At 39.9% G+C, this 24,289-nt stretch overlaps 1 protein-coding gene across 2 annotated transcripts in view; it reads left to right on the forward strand.

Moving 5' to 3' along the window:
• negr1 (neuronal growth regulator 1) overlaps nucleotides 1-24,289 on the forward strand; it is a 154,117-nt gene that overhangs the window by 88,900 nt on the left and 40,928 nt on the right. For both annotated transcript variants that reach the window (XM_062423894.1, XM_062423893.1), the window contains exons 4-5: nucleotides 6,494-6,625; nucleotides 21,314-21,434. In XM_062423894.1, coding sequence (XP_062279878.1) covers nucleotides 6,494-6,625; nucleotides 21,314-21,434 — 253 coding nt within the window. The remainder of the gene's footprint in view (nucleotides 1-6,493; nucleotides 6,626-21,313; nucleotides 21,435-24,289) is intronic.

The following is a 24,289-nucleotide window of genomic DNA, read 5'->3' on the forward strand; positions in this document are numbered from 1 at the left end:
GCGCCCAAACCAGCCCCGGGACAGAGACTGCGGCCGGTCATTCTTCGGCTTCACCGTTACCAGATAAAAGATCTTCTGATTCGTGAGGCCAGACGGAGGGGGAAACTGGATTTCCGCGGCCAGCAGATCCGTATTGTGGAGGATTACTGCCCGTAAGTTTTGAGCCAGCGCGCCGAATACAGGGAAGTAATGACGGAGCTATACGGTCGAGGACTCAAGCCCTCACTACTGTACCCCGCTCGGCTTCGTATCACACTTTCCAGCGGGGAGAGGAAGTGGCTGCGCTCGGCGGATGAGGCACGGAAATATGTTGACGGCCTCCCAAATGTTCCGCGCACATCATAAAGGACTGCTTAGTGACTGTGGCTGACGGATTATTATGCTTCATAACTACTTTGTTTGGCCGCTGTCATACTCTGTTGTTCCCATTATTTCTGGCGGCGAGGTCTTTCTGCCTCTGCCGTCAGAGTCAAGGTTACCATGACAACTAAAGCAGCGGCGCTGTGAGTACTTTCCTCTTTTTTAAACTCAACGGACTATTTTATCGTTGTAGGAATAACTCTGTAGAGTTCACTGTAGAGTGTTTTTTTTTCGTTTTTTCTTTCTTTCTTAAAGTAACAATTTATATGTGTAGTCCTCTGTACGTTATTCATGGCCACATATGAGACCCAATGAGGTGTTGCTTCTCCTCCTATAGGGTTGTGTTCTTATCAAAAAGAGATGTTAACATAGGAGTGTAGTTTATGTTCAGAATAATAATGAAGGAGCTGAAGATGGTACTACAGGAAGATTTCTGTTAGGTGGATAATGGAAGTTTTGAAGAGCTTGCTGCTATGTTCTCTGGCAGCTGTCTTGTTGTGGGAAGGGGGGGGGGGGGGGGGGGTTTCAGTACCTACACTGTTTTTGATGCCTGTATATTTTGCCACACATATACTCTCTGTGTTCTTTTGAGTTTGTTATGTTATCCCGGGACCGATACCTGGAGTATTGATACTACCTGTGCTTTCCTACCCATCTTCTCTGTTAGGGAGAATGGTTAGCCCCTTAAATTTCTTGAGCTGGAATGTCAAGGGTTTAAATCACCCTGTTAAAAGGAGAAGGGTTTTTTCGCATATCAGGCAATTTGGAACAGCCGTTGCTTTTTTACAAGAAACACACATTCGTGGTTCTGACAATTCACGTCTGATGTCGCGGTGGGTGGGGCAGCATTTTCACTCTACTTTTCAGGCTAAGGCCAGAGGGGTCTCCATTCTTATTAGCCACAATATTCCCTTTGAACACCATAACGTATTATCAGATACAAATGGTCGCTATGTTATTGTCTCAGGGAGGCTGTATAATACTATGGTAGTGTTTGCCAATGTATATGCTCCGAATGTGGATGATGTGGATTTTTTAAAAGGTTTCTTTTCATCTCTCCCTGACCTGAGCTCATACTCTCTCATACTTGGTGGGGATTTTAATTGTTGGCTCGATCCTGTGCTCGACCGGTCTTCTTCTAACCCTGGTATAATGAGTAAATCTGCATCACTTATTCAGTCCTTCTTAGACAACTATGGAGTCACAGAAATATGGCGGTATCTTCATCCAAGCAAGAGGGAGTATTCATTCTTTTCTCATTCCCATCATACCTACTCTAGGATTGACTACTTTATTGTTGACAATCAACTGATCCCATTTACCCGCTCCTGTGATTATCAGAGTATAGTGATATCTGACCATGCCCCAGTGGTACTGTCCATGACCCTTCCTGACCTCCCTGTTGCAGAGAGACATTGGCGTTTTAACTCAACTTTACTGTCCAATAATGACTTTGTGAAATTTATGGAGGAGCAGATAACCTTTTTCTTTGATACAAATGCATCATCTGAAACCTCCAGTCTGACCATTTGGGATACTATGAAAGCTTACCTAAGGGGACAAATTATTTCTTTCAGTGCAAATATGAAAAAGAGAGCTCAGAAAGAACGGTTAGATCTATCTATTCAAATTAAGGAAGTGGATCAAAGATACGCTCAAATCAAGAACCCTGAACTATATAAAAAACGTGTGGAACTCCAAACTAGATTCGATCTCCTCTCAACACAATCAATCGAACGCCAACTATTACAGAGCAAAAGTCTGTTCTATGTTCATGGTGACAAGTCTGGTAAAATGTTAGCCAATCAGCTGAAGGGATTTAAAGCAAAACAGCACATCACAAAAATCCAGATGGATGATGGTAACATCACCTCAGATCCCTCTAAAATCAACGACACATTTAGGAATTTTTACTCCCGACTTTACACTTCTGACCTCCCAAATGACAGTACGCTGATGGAAAATTTCCTAGACCATTTAGAGGTCCCTACATTAACCCATGATAATAAGACTAGGTTAGACGAGCCTATATCAAAGGGAGAGATAGCTGCTGCTATCTCCTCATTGCAGTTTGGGAAATCCCCTGGACCTGACGGGTTCCCAGCAGAGTTTTTCAAGACATTTTCTTCATTACTTTCCCCTCATCTGTGTTCAGTGTTATCAGATTCTTTTGAGCAAGGCAAACTCCCAGCAACACTGTACGAGGCCTGCATCAGTCTTATTGTAAAGAAAGGTAAAGACCCAACAGAGTGCTCCTCCTATAGGCCAATCTCCTTACTAAATGTTGATGCCAAAATTTTGGTAAAAGTTTTGGCCCGTAGATTAGAGGGTATATTACCAGAGATAATATCGGAGGATCAGACTGGCTTTGTAAAAAAACGTCATTCTTATTCTAATATACGTCGTTTATTTGATATTATGTACTCTCCTTCAGAGGCCATTCCAGAATGTGTCCTTTCTCTAGACGCAGAGAAAGCGTTTGACCGTGTGGAGTGGAAATATTTATTTGCAGTTTTGGAAAAATTTGGTTTTGGCCCAAACTACATTAGATGGGTTAAACTATTATATACGTGCCCAACGGCTTCTGTCCTTACCAATTCTCAACGCTCCCAACCTTTCAATCTTCATAGGGGAACCCGTCAAGGGTGCCCTTTAAGCCCATTGCTTTTCGATCTGACCATAGAGACTCTAGCAGTTGCATTTCGTAGCTGCAAGGATATTTCAGGGATCTTAAGGAGGGGAATTGAACATAAAGTGTCTCTGTATGCTGATGATATTTTACTTTTTATTTCAAACCCAGACACGTCTTTACCTGAAATGCTATCCTTACTCGCTCAATTTGGCCATGTTTCAGGGTACAAACTAAATTTACACAAGAGTGAACTTTTTCCTGTGAATACAGAGGCACTTGCTTTAAAATATACCAGCCTCCCCTTTAAGATTGTGGAAAATACATTTGTCTACCTTGGCGTTACAATTACAAGGAAACATAAGTGTCTCTTCAAAGAAAATTTTTATACTCTACTAAATCATGTGAAAGAGCGCTTGACGCACTGGTCGCCACTGTCCACGTCCCTGGTGGGCCGGATCAATACTGTTAAAATGAACATCGTCCCTAAATTTTTATATCTCTTTCAATCTATACCAATCTTCATTCCCAAATCTTTCTTTGATTTATTGGACTCAATCATATCAGCCTATATATGGAGGGGCAAGCGACCTAGACTAAATAAAGTCCATCTTCAAAAATCCAAAAAAGATGGAGGTATGGCACTGCCTAATTTCCGTCTTTACTACTAGGCTGCTAATATACGCTGCATTACTTTCTGGTCGCACTATCTCGATCGAGTTGACTGTCCAACATGGGTGAGGATGGAGTTGAGTTCTGTCCGAGCTGTTTCCATTTTGGCTCTGCTTGGGTCCCCGCTCCCTCTCCCCCCAGGTAAATGGACTGATAGTCCGACGGTTTGGCACACAATGAGGGTGTGGGCCCAGTTCAGGAAGCATTTCGGTTTCCATGACCTCTCTCTCTTTAGTCCTATTCTGTCGAACCCTCTCTTTCAACCTTCACTATCTGATTCTGCATTCCAGGAGTGGCACAGGAGGGGTATAGAGAAATTTAGAGATCTCTTCATTGGTAACAACTTTGCATCTTTTGCACAACTGTCTGAAAAGTTTGGTTTACCAAACACTCATTTTTTCAGATACCTGCAGGCAAGACACTTTCTCCATTCTCAGAGGGCTAGTTTCCCTGGGGCAACTACTGCGACCACCGCTGATATGTTACTTGGTCTGCATCCATCGCGCAAGGGGTTAATATCGGTCATTTATGACAAACTGATGGGCATAAAACAGGCTCCTCTGGACAAAATTAAAATTGCTTGGGAGCAGGATTTAAACTTTCATTTGTCAAACGATGTATGGGATTCCATTCTTAGGCTGGTAAATAGAACATCTCTCTGTGCCCGTCACTGCCTGTTGCAGTTTAAGGTGGTGCATAGGGCTCATATATCTAAAGCCAGATTATCTCGTATGTACTCAGACGTTGATCCTTTATGTGATAAATGTAAGAGAGGTGAGGCCACGCTTATTCACATGTTTTGGACTTGTCCAAGCTTGGAGAAATACTGGAGAGATGTTTTCCAAACCCTGTCCCTTATTCTTAATCTTGTGCTAGAGCCCAACCCACTGATTGCCCTTTTCGGCACCACTGGTGAAGTTGACACGTGCCTCACTCCAACCAAAAGCCGCACACTGTCCTTTGCCTCGCTTTTGGCTAGGCGTGCGATTCTATTAAGATGGAGGGATGCTGCCCCGCCTACACATGCTCAGTGGTTAAGGGACATCATGTCCTGTCTAGACCTCGAAAAGATCCGTTATTCAGTTTGTGACTCCAGCAAGAAGTTCCAGAAGGTGTGGGGACCTTTCCTGAAATACTTTGAGAACCTTAAGTCAGATTGAAGTATCTGCCCCTCTTTCCTTTCCTTTTTTACTTTTTGTCCGTTTCTGTCAGTTACAATGTCTGTATCACTCAGTGTCTAAATTTGCCTTATTTTACTTATTTACCTTTATTTGTCTACTCATCCTGATTGTCTGTTTATTTACCTATCTTATTTTTATTATTTATGTATCTTGCAACTCAATACTTGAATTCCAGCAGTTCCCTACAACACTCCAGGAATAATACTCCTCAGGAATCATAGTTTGTGGATGTGCCTAGTGGGAGGGGAGGGATGTTTATGTATATGTTGAATCACTTGAAAAATGTACAATGTATGAGCATGCACGTATATGTGATGTGATACATGTAAAATTCAATAAAAATATTTGAGACAAAAAAAAAAAAAATGTCTATTCATAGTCTAAAACATCACGCTGATGGAATAATGGGACAACAGAACCCATAAATGACTAATTTTGATCTATCATCTATTTTGTTACAATAGATGTAAAACAGTAATGAAACTCAGTACAGTTTTTGTTTAGTGTTCAGTATGAATAATTAATACAGTGTGTGTAATAATATGTTGTTTCATTAATTCTTCCTGAGTTAAATGTAACAATTAATTGTGATAAATGCTACTGGTCACAGGTGCGTGTACCAAGCAACTGGAGGAAGACCCAAATGCAGTCACTGAGCGCAAATGTTATAAATCCAGAGGGGCGAGTCAGGCAGGCTGGTCATCTGGCATCTGGTTGAAAACACAGGCAGCAGATAATCAGGCAGGCAAATCAGGAACAGAAAGTCCAGGGGCATCCGGTGGACAGGTAGGGAATAAAACTAAATAGACAGAACTGCAACAGGAATTGTGATAATTGCCCAGCCCCTTTAAATAATATAATTAGTTGCATACAATGTTCAAGACCAGTGGCATTGTTTATCTAGATCAATTACCTTTGCTCTGAAATTAAAATATGCAAACTTGCTGATAGGTCGGTTTAGTTTACTTTCCAGAAGATTTTTTTTTTTTTTTTTTACTCCCTTGGTTATGAGCCTACCTACATATATCAGATATGAAACGATACTTCACTTAAATTCACCCAAATGTTTAGTCTTGATGATTCTCACTGAAGTATACTGGACACTATTCTCTTCCACACTTCCTGCCCATTATCATACTTTCATCTCTTAACATTTATCACCAGTAAAAATGTTAATATTGTTTAATGTTTATCTTTTGATTGAAGTGGACATTTTATATGAATTTGTGCTCCCTCCAACTTTGTTAGTGCACCACACACCTGCCAATATGCCAGTCATGGTGCTTTGCTCTGACTACCTTTTGGCACCGCTAACTACAGTATAAAGCACTGACATGTGCATTGAGCCATCAAATTTGTCTGTCTTCCAGGAAGAAGCTCTAACTGCATGGTTTGGTGTTGAGTAAATCATGAGGGGATGACTGGAAACACACCATTATTTCCTTTCCTGACACCATATCATTTTGTATGGATCAATTCACTGCTAATCTTCTGCTATTTTAGGTTGAAAGTAAGGTAATCAGGAGGTTAGCAGTCTTATAGGTAACAGAAAGCCTCGGCATATTGTGTAGACTGAACCTGTGCTTGTATGTTTGTGTGCCATAGACATAGACAGACTGTAAATACTTTGCCTCCATTTTTCTATTTCCAGCCAGGAAGTATGACAGTGGCGAATATCTTAACATCACCTTCATCACAAGGGACCAGGCTGGAGACTACGAGTGCAGTGCTTTAAATGACATCGCCTCTCCTGACAGCGAAACTGTAAGAGTCACAGTCAACTGTAAGTACATCTCTTTTTTCCTCTTTTCTTCCCTTTTTTTTTTTTTACCACACTGGCCTTACAGACACATGAAAGACACCGGGACAGTCTTCAATGATACCGATGTCATGTCGCTGGCGGTGCACTTCAAGAAAGTACACCTTCTAGAAGTTAAAAAAGTAGAAAGCTGGAGTTTGAAGTTTCTTAATTTTTAATGTGAGAATTCCCTTTTTGTCTGCACATGTAGGTGATTAATTCACACGAAGGAAAGGTCTGACTGTTCTAAGCACTATTCCATTATGCAGGTAATGAGTCTTTCAAAAGTGTGAGGAGACAGTAATGATGAGCCAGGGCATTAATGAATGATACTGGGCTTTAGCTGTCATGGTCACATGGAAATCTCGCTCCTAAGTGGGAGCAAGAATGGTGCTTGACGATTATTGTCATTCCTCTCTTTTTTAAAAAGGCTCCTTTACTTCAGTGTTATTCATGGATGTTTCTGCATAGATGCCCTGTGCTAAATCTCACTCATGGCAAAGCTTATCAGGCAGTCAGCTAAAGAGACGGAGGGAAGGCAGAGTGAGAGGGGGAAAAAAAGGCTCCTCCTGGCCCAGTTACTGAGTCATATCCTGAAAGCTAATCATGCAAGTTTTCTAATTCAAGTTTTAAGAAATATTGTTATTCTATCTAATATACAGTTTTGACAGTTTAATTAATTCATTACAACAATTTTGAGTCCAGCAAAGCTTGTACTGTATGTCCATGTCTTTCCATGTGATGAGACAGCTTTCATTCTGGCTTCATTATAAAACCAAGACTTGTGGCCATTATTTCTTTGTAATGCCTGGCTCTAATGAGCTGGGTCTGACTGGAATTTTAGAGGCCAGTTATTTATAGCTCTACTGAGACATGGGTTCAAGGATGAAAAGTGCTCTGACAACTGGCAGTGTCTTTATGTTACACAACAAAGGAGATATTCACAGTGATTGATAAGGTATATCATAGTCTGAAGCTGAATTTTAAAGCGAGACAGCAGGGGTATGTGGATTGGGTATCCAAACTGAATGAATTGATTTGGAAGATTTTCCTTTTGCTGTCATACAAAGTCGCCACTGCCTGGGCACCAGAGCGATACTGTTGGGTGGGAGTAGGCTGTAGTATGTCAACTGTTGAGGCAGTATCTGCCCGACACTCTGAGTTATCTGAAGCTGACAGATCTACAGAGCTGTTCCTTTCATTGAGCAGTTACTCATTCCTTGTTATTGATCTGTACCACAGAGGAGAATTGTCCATAATGTTTTTTGTGGACTCCTTTATTGTTACCTAATGGTTTCTGAATTACTTTATGGAAACTGACAATGTACTGATTATTTTTTATACTTGATTTGATATTTCATATAATCCTCTAGGTATAGCGGAGGCTCAATTTGCTTATTTTCTACCGAAATGGAAAAATGTCTATAATACAAAATACTTATTTCTGCTTTCTGGACTGAAAAACTGAGTGTATTTATAACTGCATGACATCATAGCCTTTTCTTAAAAAATGGAGTGAGTTATATCACATATACAATTTTAACAAAACGGAGCAGCATAATCCTAAGTGAATCAATAAATTAATCTATGTTCATTGAAAACCATTACATCCATTTTTTTTTAAGACACAGAGAAACAGTCTGTAGCGAAATCAATGAAAATACATTTTTGAGATAATCCAATGGATTTTTGAAGAGTTATTTGAGTCTAAGAGGACAGAGAAATTTGTAATACTTAAATGTATCTGACAATATAAAAGTCATAAAGATGGAGATAGTGTGCATGGGTTGCCAGCAGCATCAATAGCTCCAGTAACTCCAGTGGACATCGATACTGTTTTGCAGTGTTTCTGTGACACATACACCCTGTCTCTCTGACAAGTCTTTATTCAAAATCTGTCCATGATAATTAGCTTAGTCTAGGTTAGGGGACAGTCTGTGTCTGCACATGATGTTAATCTCCAAGCTCTCTCCCGTCTTTAGTCATCAATATTTTTAGGGACCGAGCCGAAAGGCAAGAGGGCGAGGACTCCAGAGGAGTCCTGCCCTTGCCTGGAGGCAAGGACCCTATTGAATTTGTACCGTTTTTTATTATTATTCTACCGCCTCTTTGAGCCTTAATTTGACCCCCTAAACCTGCTCCAAAACTCACCAAATTCGGAACGCACATCAGGTCTGGCGAAAAATTCGATAAAATGGAAAAACAGACAACGTCGAACTCTCTAGCGCCACCTAGAAACACTAAAACGGCCACTACGCCTGATAGGAATGTCGTAGAAAAATCAAACCAAAACTCAATTGTTTGTCTTATCAAGACCTACAAATCACGCGCTGACACCCCTGACCTAAATCCAACAGGAAGTGCACAATTTGCTGTTACATGTGGGATTTTTGACGATTTTTCAGGCTTTTCAAAATATATATATTATTCCTGCATACTTTTAGTTCCAGACTCCATTCAAACGTCAAAATGTAGCCACAAGTCTCATCTATAGATGTGTGTAATTTGGTTAGGCTATGTTTTATACTTTTTGATCTGTGGCCCGACGTGTGCACCCTGTTCCTCTCCCATTCAATCTGCACTCTGCCTGCTGTCTGCCCATGCCCTGTCCTCATGCGCTCCAGTCGTTAACTACCATGGCAACGACTGTGTCTGTGTGTGTGTATGCAGCTGGCTCAGCCAGGTTAGTGTGCCATTTATTATTATGTTTCTTCAACCGCCTCTTTGCGCCTTAATTTGACTCCCTAAACCTGCTCCAAAACTCACCAAATGTGGAATGCACATCAGGTCTGGCCATAAGTTCAATAAAATGGAAAAACAAACAACATCCAACTCTCTAGCGCCACCTAGAAACACTAAAAAGGCCACTACGCCTGATAGGAATGTCGTAGAAAGATCAAACCAAAACTCAATTGTTTGTCTTATCAAGACCTACAAATCACACACTGACACCACTGACCTAAATCCAACAGGAAGTGCACAGTTTGCCTTTAAATGTATGATTTTGGACGATTTTTCAGGCTTTTTCAAAATATATATATTATTCCTGCATACTTTCAGCTATAGACTTCATTCAAACGTTGAAATGTAGCCACAAGTCTCATCTATAGATGTGTGTAATTTGGTCCGGCTATGTTTTACACTTTTTGATCTGCGGACACACATGTGCACCCTGTTCCTCTCCCATTCAATCCCACATCTCCATTCTGTCTGCCAATGCTCTGCAGTCGTTAACTACCATGGCAACGACTGTGTGTTGGCTGAGCCAGGTTCATTTGTGGTCTTAGTGTGCCACCCAGTGGAGAAAACTTGTCATGATACCTGATAAGGAAGTTTTTTTATTCTAGTTCAAGTTTATTGACTGTATTATTATGATTTTAGATATCTGTGCAGTCTGTCAACTATTTCACTGACATTGCTGTCAAAGTCTAAATCAAACACAAATTACATGAGCATGAACTACAAACATATCTACAGGTTTCACTGGAAATAAGTTCCTCTCCTGTTTGACTCATCAAAGTGGCAGTTCATTTCAGTTGCTCAGTCTAAATGTCTACACAGAAAGAGAGAGAGATTTTGTGTGTAACGTGTATCTACTTATTGCAGTGTCCAATAAATGCCCGGGTCTGAATGCGTCTAAATGCACCTGACGGAAACCTTTCCGCTTCGCCGTGGCCCGACCTGCGCAAGGGGGCGAGGTCCCGCCCAACGCTGCTCGCAGCTTTAATATATTTGTTGACGTTCTGTTTGAGCTATGGTCAATGGGCCAGATGCAAGAAACACTCGTACACACAGATTTGTTCTTAAATCATGCGTACGAGTGATTTACGAGGATTTGCCGAGAATTTTCTGGTATTTTGGATTTTCTCTTAGGTACGAACAAAATGTACGAGTGGTGCACACCTCGTACCTGTCTCTCACAACCAACCTGTTGTTCTCCAAAGCAATACAACATGACTTGTTGCTGTCTGGTTGTCTAATGGCAGTGTGCCAATCATGTCTTGGGGGAACTCATTTTTTTTCCGGGGGGGTGACATCGTATATAGATAAGCACGTTTGATAAGCAATTAATGAACACATTAGAACATTAATGAACACCTCCACACGGGTATGAAGAACAACACTGTACGATACAATACAGCCAAGCACGGTAGGGTACTTTGCGGAGTGATGTAGTCTACTGTATTTTAGTTTATCAGCACAAATAAGACACACAGAGAGGTCGAGCTGTTGAGCTGTTACCCCCATCACTAACTTCTTCTGCCGGCTTGTCCTGCGTTGTCATCCCGAGTGTTAACAGGTCTGTGCTGACAGCAGTTCAGCAGCAGGTGTCACATCAGCGGTTGTCACTAACATAACATTTGTGGTAGAAGACGCCACTGGCTCTGGTCTTCAGAGTCAACTGACTTGGATTTTCTTTTAACATTACTGTATGCTGACTACCACGTAACACAGAAATAATTAATGTCGATTCGCAGGCTGAGCGAATATTATATTGTCAGTATTTTAGAGACCCCTTATTGAGGAGAGCCAAGCTCCCCCTGGCTCCCCTGTAGTTCACACCCTGTGTAGCCTAATGGATTATGTCCCGTTCATTAAATTGCACTTCTGAATACATAATCATGATGACATTACTCTGTTTGCAAAAGTATTACGCTACTTTAGTATAAAGTAATAGGCTATTTAACGATTTAGGGTCATTTGAATTGACAGTTATGATATAATACAAGCTTTCAATATAAATATTAGCGGCTGAAACTACAAAGTGGCTTGTCCACAGTTACTTTTCCACAACGCAAACTGACTATTTATTAATTACTTTTATTTATTTAATGGAAGTAATAGTTTAACACCCTGGCTGATGACTCCCCTAGCGAGATGTTTTTGGCATCCAATTCATGTTAAATTATTTTGTTTTTTATTTCTGTAACAGTACGCGCAACAGCTGAGACAGCGTTCACAGCATGGGTCATTTTTCCTCATTCTTTGAATTTCTCTGAACCTTAATTCCACCACTAACACTACTGAATAATAATATGTGTTTCTGTTGATCTATTTCTGAGAGTGGGACCTCAGTCTGAGAGCTCATTAAGTTCTTCTTCTTAGTCTTTAGTGCCATTTTGATAAATGGAGCTTCTCTACAACCTGCTGGTCGCCTGACCATATATGGTATTTCATTCATGTTAATTTACTATTCTCGGGAATGCGCGTTCATTCAGAACAGGTGGGATTCATCATGTTTACGAAGATCATTTATGACTGTTTCCTGGTAATATGAGTGTTTGGTGAATCCGACGTGGCACACTCGTAAGGGTCTACCCCACGAAAAAAGTATAACGAATTTATGAAAAAAAAATACGAGCATGTTCTTGCATCTGGACCAACATGTAGCTGGATAGAGTTTTCTGGCCTCATAAGTACCTTACATATGAACAGTCCTGTGGTTTATTGTGGCTGATTAGCATTCAAATCGCTGCACAACTAAAAGACCTGCCTCAACAAAACATTTAGCTGCTACTGCATCGTGTAGTTCAAGTACTAAGGGCCTAATAGCTTACCCTGCATGATACGGGACTGTAACACGTATACCACATTCAAATTACATCTAAAGAATTGGCTTAAAAATAACCAAATCTGCAATCACTGTTAACGTGCATTGTATGCTTTGTTTGTTTTTGTTTTTGTTTTTGTTTTTGTTTTGTTTTTTGTTTTTTGTTTTTTTTTTAATTTAATTTTCATTTATCTATTTATTTATTTATTTTCTTTCTCTCATTTACTTATTTATGTTTTTCTGTTTCTATACATTTTTCATCATGTACTTTACTATGTAACTGACAGCACTTGGAAATCAGCACTATAGCACTTTAACCCCTAATGTCCATATATCTATTACTGTCATCCATTATAATCAATCAAAACCACAATAAGACCTATGTACCGGATTTTGTATTGCTGCAGTCTCACACTCCATCTACACACCCCAAGCAGTCCCTTTTCCCCTGCCTGATCACTACTCAGCTGCACTTAGAAACAGGGTATAAAGCTTAAACAAGCACAACGTACTGGAAGCAACATGAAGTGTGAAATACTATTGTAATGTGTCGCTGGACGACTTATACTGTGACGCTATGACTGTTGTGATTATTTATTGTAATTGCCTCGTATATATTATGTGTAATGTAGTAGTTGTTTTTTTTTAGGAATTGTGCCGGTAACATCTGGCAGGGGGGACTGCCAATGGAAATCAGCCCTTGGCTGCAATTGGGAGCATTTACGTTTTTAGTTCTCTGAAAATGTTTAATGATGTAGATTGTCCCTGTGGAGAAATAAATAAATAATAATTAAAAATTATTTACTAAGATCCCTAATAGTAGATACTAAATTGCGTGCGCAGTGCAATAGATTGCGCGTTTCGTTTGCGTGCGTTTTGCAGGTGATCTGCTAAGAATAACTGCGTAAATGAAAACAGGTGCAACAGGGTGGAGACAGCAGTATTTAAATGAGGGGTTTGCGTGTCTGAATGGAGAGTTTGGACGAGCAGAAAAATGCAAGCGCAAAATGAAATGTGAACAAATATATTGAGTTATAACAAAAACAAATATTACCAGAAAAAAACGACATATGGGAGAGTATTTGTGACAAAGTCAATGTTTTTAGTAAAACCAAAAATATTCCACTCCAAAAATATTAACAGGGGTGGAAAAAACTCCGTCCTGTGCATATTCTGTCATTGTGCCTCCGTCTCCTCCTCTCCACAATAACAGCAGTCATCTGTGCTCAGTGCGCAGCTGGTTAATATCTGCCCTGCAAAGGTATTATTTATAGACGCAGTTAGCATCAGAAATAATACCTTCAGGTTTGGTAAATCACAATGCGTGTACTAAATAACATATTTGCATTTTCTCCTCCCTGTATTTTGCGCACTGGGGTTGAAATGCCTCATACTACATATTCATTATGGCAAACGTACTAAATGGACAGCGCGTACTATCTTGCACAGTTGAAAGACGCAAACCTCAGTGCGCTGCGTTAGTAGATCAGCTTGCATATTTTCTGCGGGTGATGTCAAGTTTGCACACATTTTTACACACACAAACCTTTAGTAAATCCGGCCCTAAGTGTCTTACCTGTCGGAGTGAAAAGGCATTTTCAATTTTTAAAAAAATGTGTATTATTTTATGAAAGTTGCCATGTCCCTCTTCTTCCTTCATGGTCTATTATGAAACATGTGCTCATTTACAAAGATAAGGGGGCAGAATAAATGAATTAACGACGTCCATTGGAGTGGCTGATGTGGTCACAGCAGGCAGAGGCTGAGCCAGCTGGTGGCCACTCTTCACTGCCTCCCCTACACCCTGGTGCAAATCTCACTCTGCAAAGGAAAAAAGAGAGGTATTTGGATCAAATCCCAATCTACTGTATCATTCATGCTCCACTGTCACACATCAGGCTGCATTCACACAGCGGCCAGGAGCGTGGGGTATTAATGAGGGCTTGGAATGCCAAATTCTGAATTAAGATAAAGATGTTAGCTGACATTGAAGCTCAAACAAGAGGGGATAATTACATAGCAGGAAGCAAGAAACTGGAAGCAATAAACAGAAACATGTTCATTTAGGGAAAATAAATCTTCATTCGGCTGAAAAAATCAGCCACCTAACTTTTTAAACCTTCTGGGAGATTTTCCAGGTGTCAGTCAACAAGCTTCAGTGCGCCTTTTTAAAAGATTTTCATGAAATCTTCAGGCTTCATTGGATTCTGCTGTTAAGTTATGTAATAGGCCATCACAGTGCACAGGATCTTGCCAAAGTATCATTAAATTAAAATTAAGTCATGAACATCAATCAATCATGACTGCTCTGTTCCTCTTTCATCATACTAATAAAACAACATATGAGTGAATGACACTGACATTTCATGGGTTAACAGTCTAATTAAATAAACATCCAGACAATTTCACTCCGCTTTCAAAACAATTCCTTGTTTCTTTTTAAGCTAAGAGTATAGTTGACCTCTGGGCTAATTGCAGATTAAGGCTACTAATTAAAATAAGCAAAGCAAAGTAATGAAAACAAAATTAAGCTCTGGCATGTTTGGAGTTTTAATAACACCAGGCATTCAGTAACACTAAGCCTGCCATTTGGCTTTCTATGATATGATGAGTTAGAGGGGTTTTTAGGCATTGTCACTGTGCGGCCATTTCCAAGTGTAAGGTCCAGATCATGTAACCTCTGCTTAAATTTCTCTAAGGCTCAGAAGACAGCATTAATTAAATTACCGTCCTGCCTGCGCCTCTTGTCTATACTTTTGGTGATGAATGAACAGCAACTGAATACTTTTATCAGGTAAACCTGAATGATGGCAGTTATCCAGAAGGTCACGCTAGAATCAGATTGACTGAACAGCCCCACTTGGCTAAAGGATATTTCAGCAGTGATTTTACCTGATGAAACTTGATCTCTGACCTGCTTTTCAAATTTACATATTCATCCTCACTGCAGGTGAGAGCCGTTATTGGCAATTGAAATTCTCACTGCACAGTGTGACTCAAAGGCATAAATATCACTTCTAGGTGGATGAGGCGGAGGGATGAATGAGAAGGAAACCACAGTGGAAAACCTGAGATAAAAAGCCAGTGTTTGATTAATTAATGAAGCCACCTCGTTGTAGAATAAAGGCATCCATTACTAACTACAGATAAAACAATAACACAAAGCTGTTTCTTTTTCAAGATGAGAAATCAAAGGTTTGACCTTCTTTTGTAGTTTAGAAAGCTCCCTGTCTCCAGAGAGAGCTGTCTGCTCTCACTCCTTATTGAATGAGTGACACAGCAGAGTTTGAATGCTATCGTGTTAGCGGAAGATGCAATTTGACAGTTTGCACAAACTTTTGCCACATGTGGAAAGTACACAGACAACCAACTGTCTCGCTGTGCTACATTTTATTTGCTCGTCACTCTGTCAGATGCTTCAACCAAAGCCGTTTGAAAACACACCAGATGTTCTCATCGTCTATTCTCCATCCATTTAATAATCACAAAACTGCCACAAGTCAATCTGCAGGAAATAAATGTGTGAAGAAGACAGATAAGTCAATGCCATGTTAGCACCACAGATGTTTGAATTATTGATGAGGTGTAGGAAGACCACGGCTTTCTTGGGATGCCTGTCTCTCTTTTATTTATGTTGACGCAAAAAAAATTTTATGGTTATGAACTGTAACAGCCAGTTTTCTGGGAAAGTTGGAGCGAAACATTGACGCTCCTTGCACTTCAAAACACTACAATAGATTGGTCTTGGAAGTTTGATCTGACACCCTACTAGATTCAAATCCTGTGTCTTTTGTTTTTCCGTATTGTTTGCTAGCAGAGTCTGTATGATCTCGTCCCCTTCCTGTCTTGATGTAGAGTGCAGGCATCTGTCCCTCTTCAACATCTCTTGTTTTCCCGCATAGCAAGGTTTCTCCTGCTTTGCAGAATCAAGCGGTGCCCTGTGTGCTTCCGAGTTAGCCTGCTATTTGTACGCCTCCTTCCTCCTCCAGTACCCTGCAGCTGTGAATTCTGCTTACATGTACACAATGGCCATGTTTATAAAAAGAAGAGCACCTCACTTTATTTCCTGCCTACAGTAATTGGCCAACAAAACTGTGATCATTTTTAATTAATTATGAGCACGCACATTAGGACTGCTGTGAGCAATTACAGCCATAGTATTGATATACGTCTGAGTATAATTAGAATGCAGGGACATACGGTGAGTACTTCAAATTCTTTACATCACCTTATCTAATGTTTGCTCCAACCCTGGCTTTTCCTCTAAAGCCCTAGTCATCCAGGCCTGTTTGGAATTCAAGCCTTGCCCCCACAGATACACCAACAACATGCTCCTCTGACTCCCCTGACAGAGTTGTTCTGGGGAATCATGACCATCTCTTATGAGTAAAAGGCTAAACAAGTTGTGGTCAGAAGACGCATCTTCATGACCACCCAGTATTACAGTGTCAAATAATAAGAAGAAGGCATACAGCAATTAGTAGAGTGTGTACATGTTTGCACAGTAGTAACAATGTTCATTAACAATCATTATACATTACACATTTGCAAAGCAGATGACGTTGACATTCGATCAAATGCGTGTCCTACATACATACATACTACACTCTGTGTGTGTGTGTGTGTGTGTGTGTGTGTGTGTGTGTGTGTGTGTGTGTGTGTGTGTGTGTGTGTGTGTGTGTGTGTGTGCGTGTGTCTGAAGCTCTACCTCATTGCACTGGGGGATCACAGGTAGCATAAATGTTCATTCCACAGTTCAATGAAATCTGTTATTGGGTGTATTTTAACATCAGGCGCAAAGTCTCAGTTGAGCGTTCGCCGAGAGTTTGCAGTATCCATTGAAATACTGTGGCTTACAATTCAAAAGAGAAGACTTCCTAGAATTGGATTCTGATCCAATCCTAAGTAGAGTTAAAGCCAGTACCCTCAAGCAGTTTGGATGTAAATCCATCTCTCTACATCTCTCCAAAGCTCTCGTCTTGATTGCTATATGGATTCCTCGCCATATACGAGGCATGAATAAATGAGTAGAATCTTGGTCTTCTGCAGAATAAATGTTCTTGCTAGCACCACTTCAAAATAGATTGAAACACTGACTTTCACTTTGATCTTCAATTTCTAGTGACTGATCAAAATTAGAGATAATACCATGGCTTTGGGTACTGCCCTATGTATTTATTTACAGGGATTTGTTTGTGTGCATACTTCAGTGTGTCTTCTCTACAGTTTGAGAAGACACACTGAAGTTTCTTATGACCATGCACTGATAATATTCCTTGTTCATAGTGCAGTCTTCATGTGATAACCCCACCATCTCATACACATATTTAGGGAGATAGATGGGGATTTGTGCACCTTGAACCATTTAGTGTTAAACACCGACAATAGATTGAATCCCTACTGCTGTAAACCCACACAGTCCTGTTCACTAAGCTGGTTATTTATATGCCTTGCATTGTATTAAAAGAAGGAACACAATGTTCTCCAGCAGTTCTGAATAGAAATCTTAATGAATTAATAAGTCTTGGCAGCAGAACCATTCCTGACTGACAAAAAAAAAAACAGGACAATGAAGCCCACAGATGGCAGTGCGGAACAGTGTCTCTGTGTGTAAGCTGATAAGTCATGCACTGATGAGTCCATTTCTTAATTGCAATGAAAACTCATTTTCAAATCTGGCTGAAGAGGAAGGGTTATTAATTGATCTTTTAATTAAAAGGTCTACGTTCTCTGGGTTCTCTTGGCAAACAATAGTTTGTAGCTAAATAAATCATATTCAGTCTTGAAACAAACCAATTAATCATTAATAGTCCCACGAGGATTGCTTAAGGCAAGCGACTCAGTGAAGCCCCTTACATTAAGGTGTGATGCTTTCTAAACACACCCTGTCCATTAATATTACATAGACAGAAGGTCAAACATTTTACTCATCATTAACATGCTTGTATTTGTGCACTTTGTAGAGATGTACAACTGGAGACATTGTCTTTGTTTTGATGACAAGCCCTGCATAATGCAGATGTAATGGAATTTAGTTTGTGATCGACTCACAACTGGCCATTTGTCACCCGGCCGTGCCTCACAGCGCCCATTTTTCTGCCGTGCCTGTGCTATTCCTGGACCCAACCCCTCAACCCCATCTGGTGGAGTCACCATGACTCCAGGCATGATTTACAGCTCCGCCACATCATTCTCTGGACACTAAATTACCTGGATTATTGGGCCTTCATGAGTTTTAGTGCACTACTTTGCATTACGGTCCAAATCCTGATGGTGTGTTGCACAGTATATGATGATATAGGACATGCCAGCATGTTGAAATTGGAATTATTGGATTAGACTGGATTTTATGGGTGTGATCTGTCTTAACAGATCTGTGTGCCAGTAACTAAATTGGAAAGATATTATTGATATGCATATAAAATCAGGGCATTTTGGACCACCTACAAAACCATGGGAGTTTTTTTTCTCCTTTGGCCTAAACTACTTTCTTGTAATTTGCATGATAGAAACCTTAGTCTATTAAACCTTTTATGAAAGGTGCCCTTGATAAGATAGATAAAGATAGATGATATGTATTCTTGGTCCGACACTGGATCATTTAAGGAGAAATTGGGGCTCATATTTAGGTACACCCCTGGGATGTTTTTTGGCTTCGCTTTTGTCTTTACTTTTTTGTTATTGCCAGGATTTCAACCAACCTTTTGACAGAGGATAGTCATCTTAAAACATGATAAATAGGACATCCTTTGATGAAGAAATCACAGGTGTTTTTTTTTGTTTTGTTTTTTGGCAAATAGCTGATTCAGTTGGTAATCAATAAAAGGAAACACATTAAAATGCCCCCTCTTCCAAAAAGGACATACAACAACTACATAAATTGTCTGGTTTTGTGTTGTTAACATAAAAGACAGTGACTCTATGTGTGCGGTTTCAAGTATTGACACATCTGCCTGGGCCACCATGTCCACTGTCCTAGCAACTGTACAGCTCGACAGCCAGGTCACCCTGGTGCTTTCAGAGGCTTCAAATAATCAATGGCCCTGCACAATGACACCAATGGAGGATTACGAGGATTCACTAAGCCTCTGTTGGGCGGCATAGTGCATTGATTTTGTCATACTTGTTACTGGCTTATATTTCTGCGCTGTAGAGCACTGTTAAATTTTCCTCTCTATGTTGCCTTCCTTTTCTTTAAGTATTGAAAAGCTCCTTTCTGGTGTACATTGTCAAATACTAAACACTAATGTTACCCTTTCACAAGTTGTAGCGCCCCTCTTATTGGTTGCTGCAGGTTGTTGTTACTCCTCAGAAAAGATGTCATGTTTTTTGTGAGCTGTCTTTATGGCCTCTAAAGGAGGTTGAGATTGAGTTAGAAAAGTGTTACTACTTGGAGTTTGGATTTTACATAAACAACAATGGTTAAATCATACACACACATACACACACTCACACACACAGCAAGCACAGACAACCAGTCAAGGTCTACTAATACCCCCCAGCATGGCATTCAACATTTCATACAGTGATAAATGAACAGGAAAATCCTCAGCATAACCGGCTCAACCCAAATCGCTTGATTCACTATCTCAAGTCCTTCGTATTATTCAGCCCGGCTGTGGTGGAGAAAAAATAACAGTAATTGGCACACATGTGCAAGGACAGAAAATCAACATACACCAGTCATATGAATGTGCTCATTAGAATGCAGAGGAAGGTTGGTGGAAAGGCATCCATCATCATCCGAGCCACTGTCACCTCAGTGTGGCTCTCCTATATGATCATACACCACATGTACAATTGCTCACATGTATCCTTTTCACCTTCCACATATCTGTTGCATCCCACCTCATTTATCTATGTGGACTCTCACAGGTTGGCAGAAAGTTCATACTGCCTTCTATTTATTAAAATGAAGCACAAACTTTGGCAATATTTCAGTCTCACAAAATGCATATTTGTGCTTTAATGAAGCATGTTGCTATTCCCACGTTGGTACCATTTAGTAGCCCAAGGTTGTGTTGTCCAGGAAAGCTGCAGCAGTCGATACAGAGGTCATCCGTTAGGAACATCTCCAAATGCAATTGGAAGTAAAGGTTTGCAGGCGCTTGGCCAAGCAGGCCCTTCCACTGGATACAGGCTACAGCTCTGACTGACAGGTCGTTCTTAAAGGGTCATTGTCAGGAATATAAATAGTCTACATCTCACTTCCAGACATGGCCAGGCAATTTACTGCAAGCTGCAGGGCTGACCCTAAGAGTGTGAGCTTTGTCCATGTATTATATGCTTTTAATCAGAATCTGTATGAGTGTCACAAGGTAATTTCTCCTGTTCCCTTGCGGTTCTTGATTAACAGAGAAACAAAAAAACAGGAGAACCAGTGACCAACGTGTTCAAACTACTGTGCATTAAGTCCTTTGATAAACAGCAGTCTTCTTTAAAGAGAGTCATTTTATTTTGTTTACCCTCTGCAGACTCTGATAATGACCAATAATTAAAACTGTAAGAAGTGAAACATTTGTATTCCCACTATGACTAAGGAAATGGAAAGACTACTTTTTGTCTCATTGGTTTTGTCCAGCCACATAGTGGATTCAACAAAATGTCATTGTTATAATTCTACATAACTTCAGTCCATTAATTTCATTTCTTTCAAGGCTGTGTTACTATAAGCAGGGGAAATATTTGAAGTACAAAAGGCCTGGCTTGCTTTAGAAACCGTCCATATGTAAAGCTGCCTTCATGACACTGGCAAAGAGATTTACACCACATTTCAGCACATGAAAGGAGCCTCATTTTGCATTCACAGAACCTGCCTCCGCCATTGAGTCTTTGAACTTCCATTAAGCCATTTATCGCCATGCAGTGCAATTCATTTCATTTTCCTAACACTGGGGATGGATGCCCTCTCCCCTCCCCAACTCCGCCTCTGTAGACTCTGAGTGTTGAGTTTACTCTATGTAATGTGTGCACTGACCAGGATGTTAAAGTTCAACAAGCAAGCACTTCTTGTCTCGATTTCACTTAAACATTTTTATTTTGAGTGTTCTTATGCTAATGATAACACATATTTTTTGCTTTTGACTCATGTGTCTTGCTCTGTATCTCTTTTTTCTCTCTAGTTGCCCCAGCCATCCACGAGATGAAAAGCCACGGAGTTGGTCTGGGACGCACAGCTCTGCTAAGGTGCGAGGCAGCTGCTGTGCCTTCTCCGACATTTGAGTGGTACAAGGGGGAGAAAAGGTGAGCCTAGTTTGATTTTATGAACTGTTATAATGAAGTGTATTGGCAGCATAAAACACAAATGTCCACTGGATGCGACTGTGTTGCGTTTTGGCTCTATCACACCTCTGTTGTGTTTTAAATGTCCACTGAAAGGGTTTCAGGAGCCGGATGTCTTCAAATAGTCTTTAAATAGAGATGATCTGACTTTTTCAGTCCCAATACCGATACCTGTGCTTTGGATATCAGCCAATACCAAGTACCAATCTAATACCGGTGTTTAATTAATAAGCTGTATGCTTCACTGTGTGGAAGTGACTGAAGTCAGTATTTTATGTGTAAGGGAACATACGTTTTGACTTTGCTTTCCTAAACAAAATATAATAAACAAATATGTTAAAACATGTTTAAAATTATATAATACAATATAATATTACTACTATGAGTAATTTAAGTCATGTGTTTAAGACAGCAAATATACAGCTGATTCAGGTCGCTAACATTTAGCTGCAATGATTCAACAACATTGGTCTTGGATTGCAACCACATATATGACATCATCTATATTGATATTATTTATATCAATCTATGAATATTGGTGGATACAGCTAATATACATGATTACGGAATGGAAATTGACAATCTAATAATTGCTTTTAAATTTACACAATCCTTAGAAAGTATATATTTTATGTGACAGGCTCTGAATTTTCCTGATGCTTTATAACCCACCAAACCAGTGTTTGAAGTGCATATGGAGTAAAGAAATACTAATAATTGTTTATAAATACTATTTCATTTATGTTCATGTTTAAAATATTTAATGCTGAAATTTTTAATGCTGACATTTGGTAATACTCATTTATGGATAAGTAAGTGATAGAAAAGTGTTGTTTGTTGTTTGTTTGCTTTTTCCCTAAAGACAATTCACTTGTTTGTTCTTCCGTCTGTCCGGTTTATGGGGAGAGCCCACACAAATGTTTCCGCGAGAGTCATTTGTGCCTTGTCCTCACCTTGTATCCTAATAAAATGTTTGCTGGCAACAGGCTTAAATCATTCGTGGCACATACATCAATCAGTCTAGATTCAAGTGTCAGTTCTTGAATTTAAAAACCAAATTACCCCCATTACCCATCATTTACCCACTCCTGGTGAGCACAATTTCAATCATCAGCTCCCACTGTGCTAATTGTAATTATGGGGTGGATTCAATTTATTCAAATTGCTAAGGAGGCAAGTTGGCATGATTCTAGTCTTTACTTAATTCAAGGACTTGTTCTTCCTTTGACTTCTTACAGGGCTAAATAGCAATTTGTTCATTTACTCCTCATCATGAGAAGGACATGACTATGAGGACTTAAGCACACAGTATGTGTAGCTTCTGTACAACATTAACACTGTCTGTGAATATTTCATTGACTATTTTCAGTATAAACAAAATGAGGGGCGCTTCTCATTTTGGCTCTGTGTTGTAGCAGCCATATTGTCGGTCCAGCGCTGCTGCCAGTTTGTCTGTATCAGAAGTAGTGTAACTAATCTTTTTCGTGATATGTCTAGGGATGGGTATTGTTCGAAAATGTTTGACACCTGTACCAATACCGATAGCTTGACTTTGATACCTGTTCCTGAACATTTTTTTTTTAATACATACTTTATAAATCCATTTTAACAAAAAGAAAATTACATTAAAGTACAAATCTTTAGTTTTATTTCTCAGCTCCTTGACATTTTTATACATTCAAAGCAGTTTCATAACATAAAAAATATAAAGCTCTGTACCACAGTCACTTTCACACTAGCCATCAAGCTTCACCAATTCAATCCATAATGTCACCTAATGAATTCTGAACTCACCAACTAGCAAAACTTATTATGATTATTTTTAAAGAGGAGTTGAGGGTCTCTGTGCAGCTAGCTAACATTAGCATAAATGGTCTTATCACTTTGCTTTATGACAGCTGTTTTGTTTAGTGTATTATCTGTTAACCTAGTTAACAGCTCAAAATGTAACAAGTGGAGGCAGCAGCAGTGTCTACAGAGGCCTCATCAGTAACAGGATGTTGGACCAAAATACATAACCTGCAGGTAAGACAAGACAAAGCTGTATTAACAAATCGAAGATAATGATACTGTCTATCATTTGAAACTGTTTATGTGCTACCATAACACTGAAGTTAAAAACACAGGAGTCTAGATGATCCAGCTTTGTCTTGTCTTACCTGCAGCTTCTGCGTTTTCCAAATTCCTGTTATTGATGATGATTGAACAGCTGTACACACTGTTGCTGCCTCTGCCATTGCTGTTTATGTTGATTCTATAGCCAGAAGTTGCAGACAGTGCTGCTCCTGCTAGCTTTCGAAATTTGGTGCAGAATTACAAGAATTGTTTTAATAGTCGCTAGTATCAAAGAAATTTGGTCGGTGCCATAAAAGTATTGTTCGATACCCAGCCCTAGATATGTCATAGCTCTCATTCTTGAATGGAAGTAGGTGAGTGCCTATGTGTGTACATGTAGCAGCAAGGGGGGGTTATTTTCTTTCTTCACTGTGACTGAGGGAAGCTTGATGTTGAACTAGAGAAGAGGCAAGCTCGAGCAGACACCTGTCGAGATTATCAGTGAATGTTCAGCTAACATTTGAGGAAGTCGCTGTGGGAGATGGAACAACAGACTTGCAGATATTTGTTGGACATAAGGTCACACATAGTCTTTCAAGTCAGTGTCTCTCAGAATAAGTCAAGCCAAGCTACAGTTTACGGGGGGCCATAGCAAGGCCAAGAGAGAAACATGTTTCCTCATTGGTTTTTGTTGCCAAATGTAAAACTGTAGCAGCAACAGCAACCCTACTGATAAAAACAAACTCAGCTGTGGTATCTAC

This window comes from Scomber scombrus, chromosome 8, assembly GCF_963691925.1.
Source record: "Scomber scombrus chromosome 8, fScoSco1.1, whole genome shotgun sequence".
In the NCBI taxonomy this organism is placed as follows: Eukaryota; Metazoa; Chordata; class Actinopteri; order Scombriformes; family Scombridae; genus Scomber; species Scomber scombrus.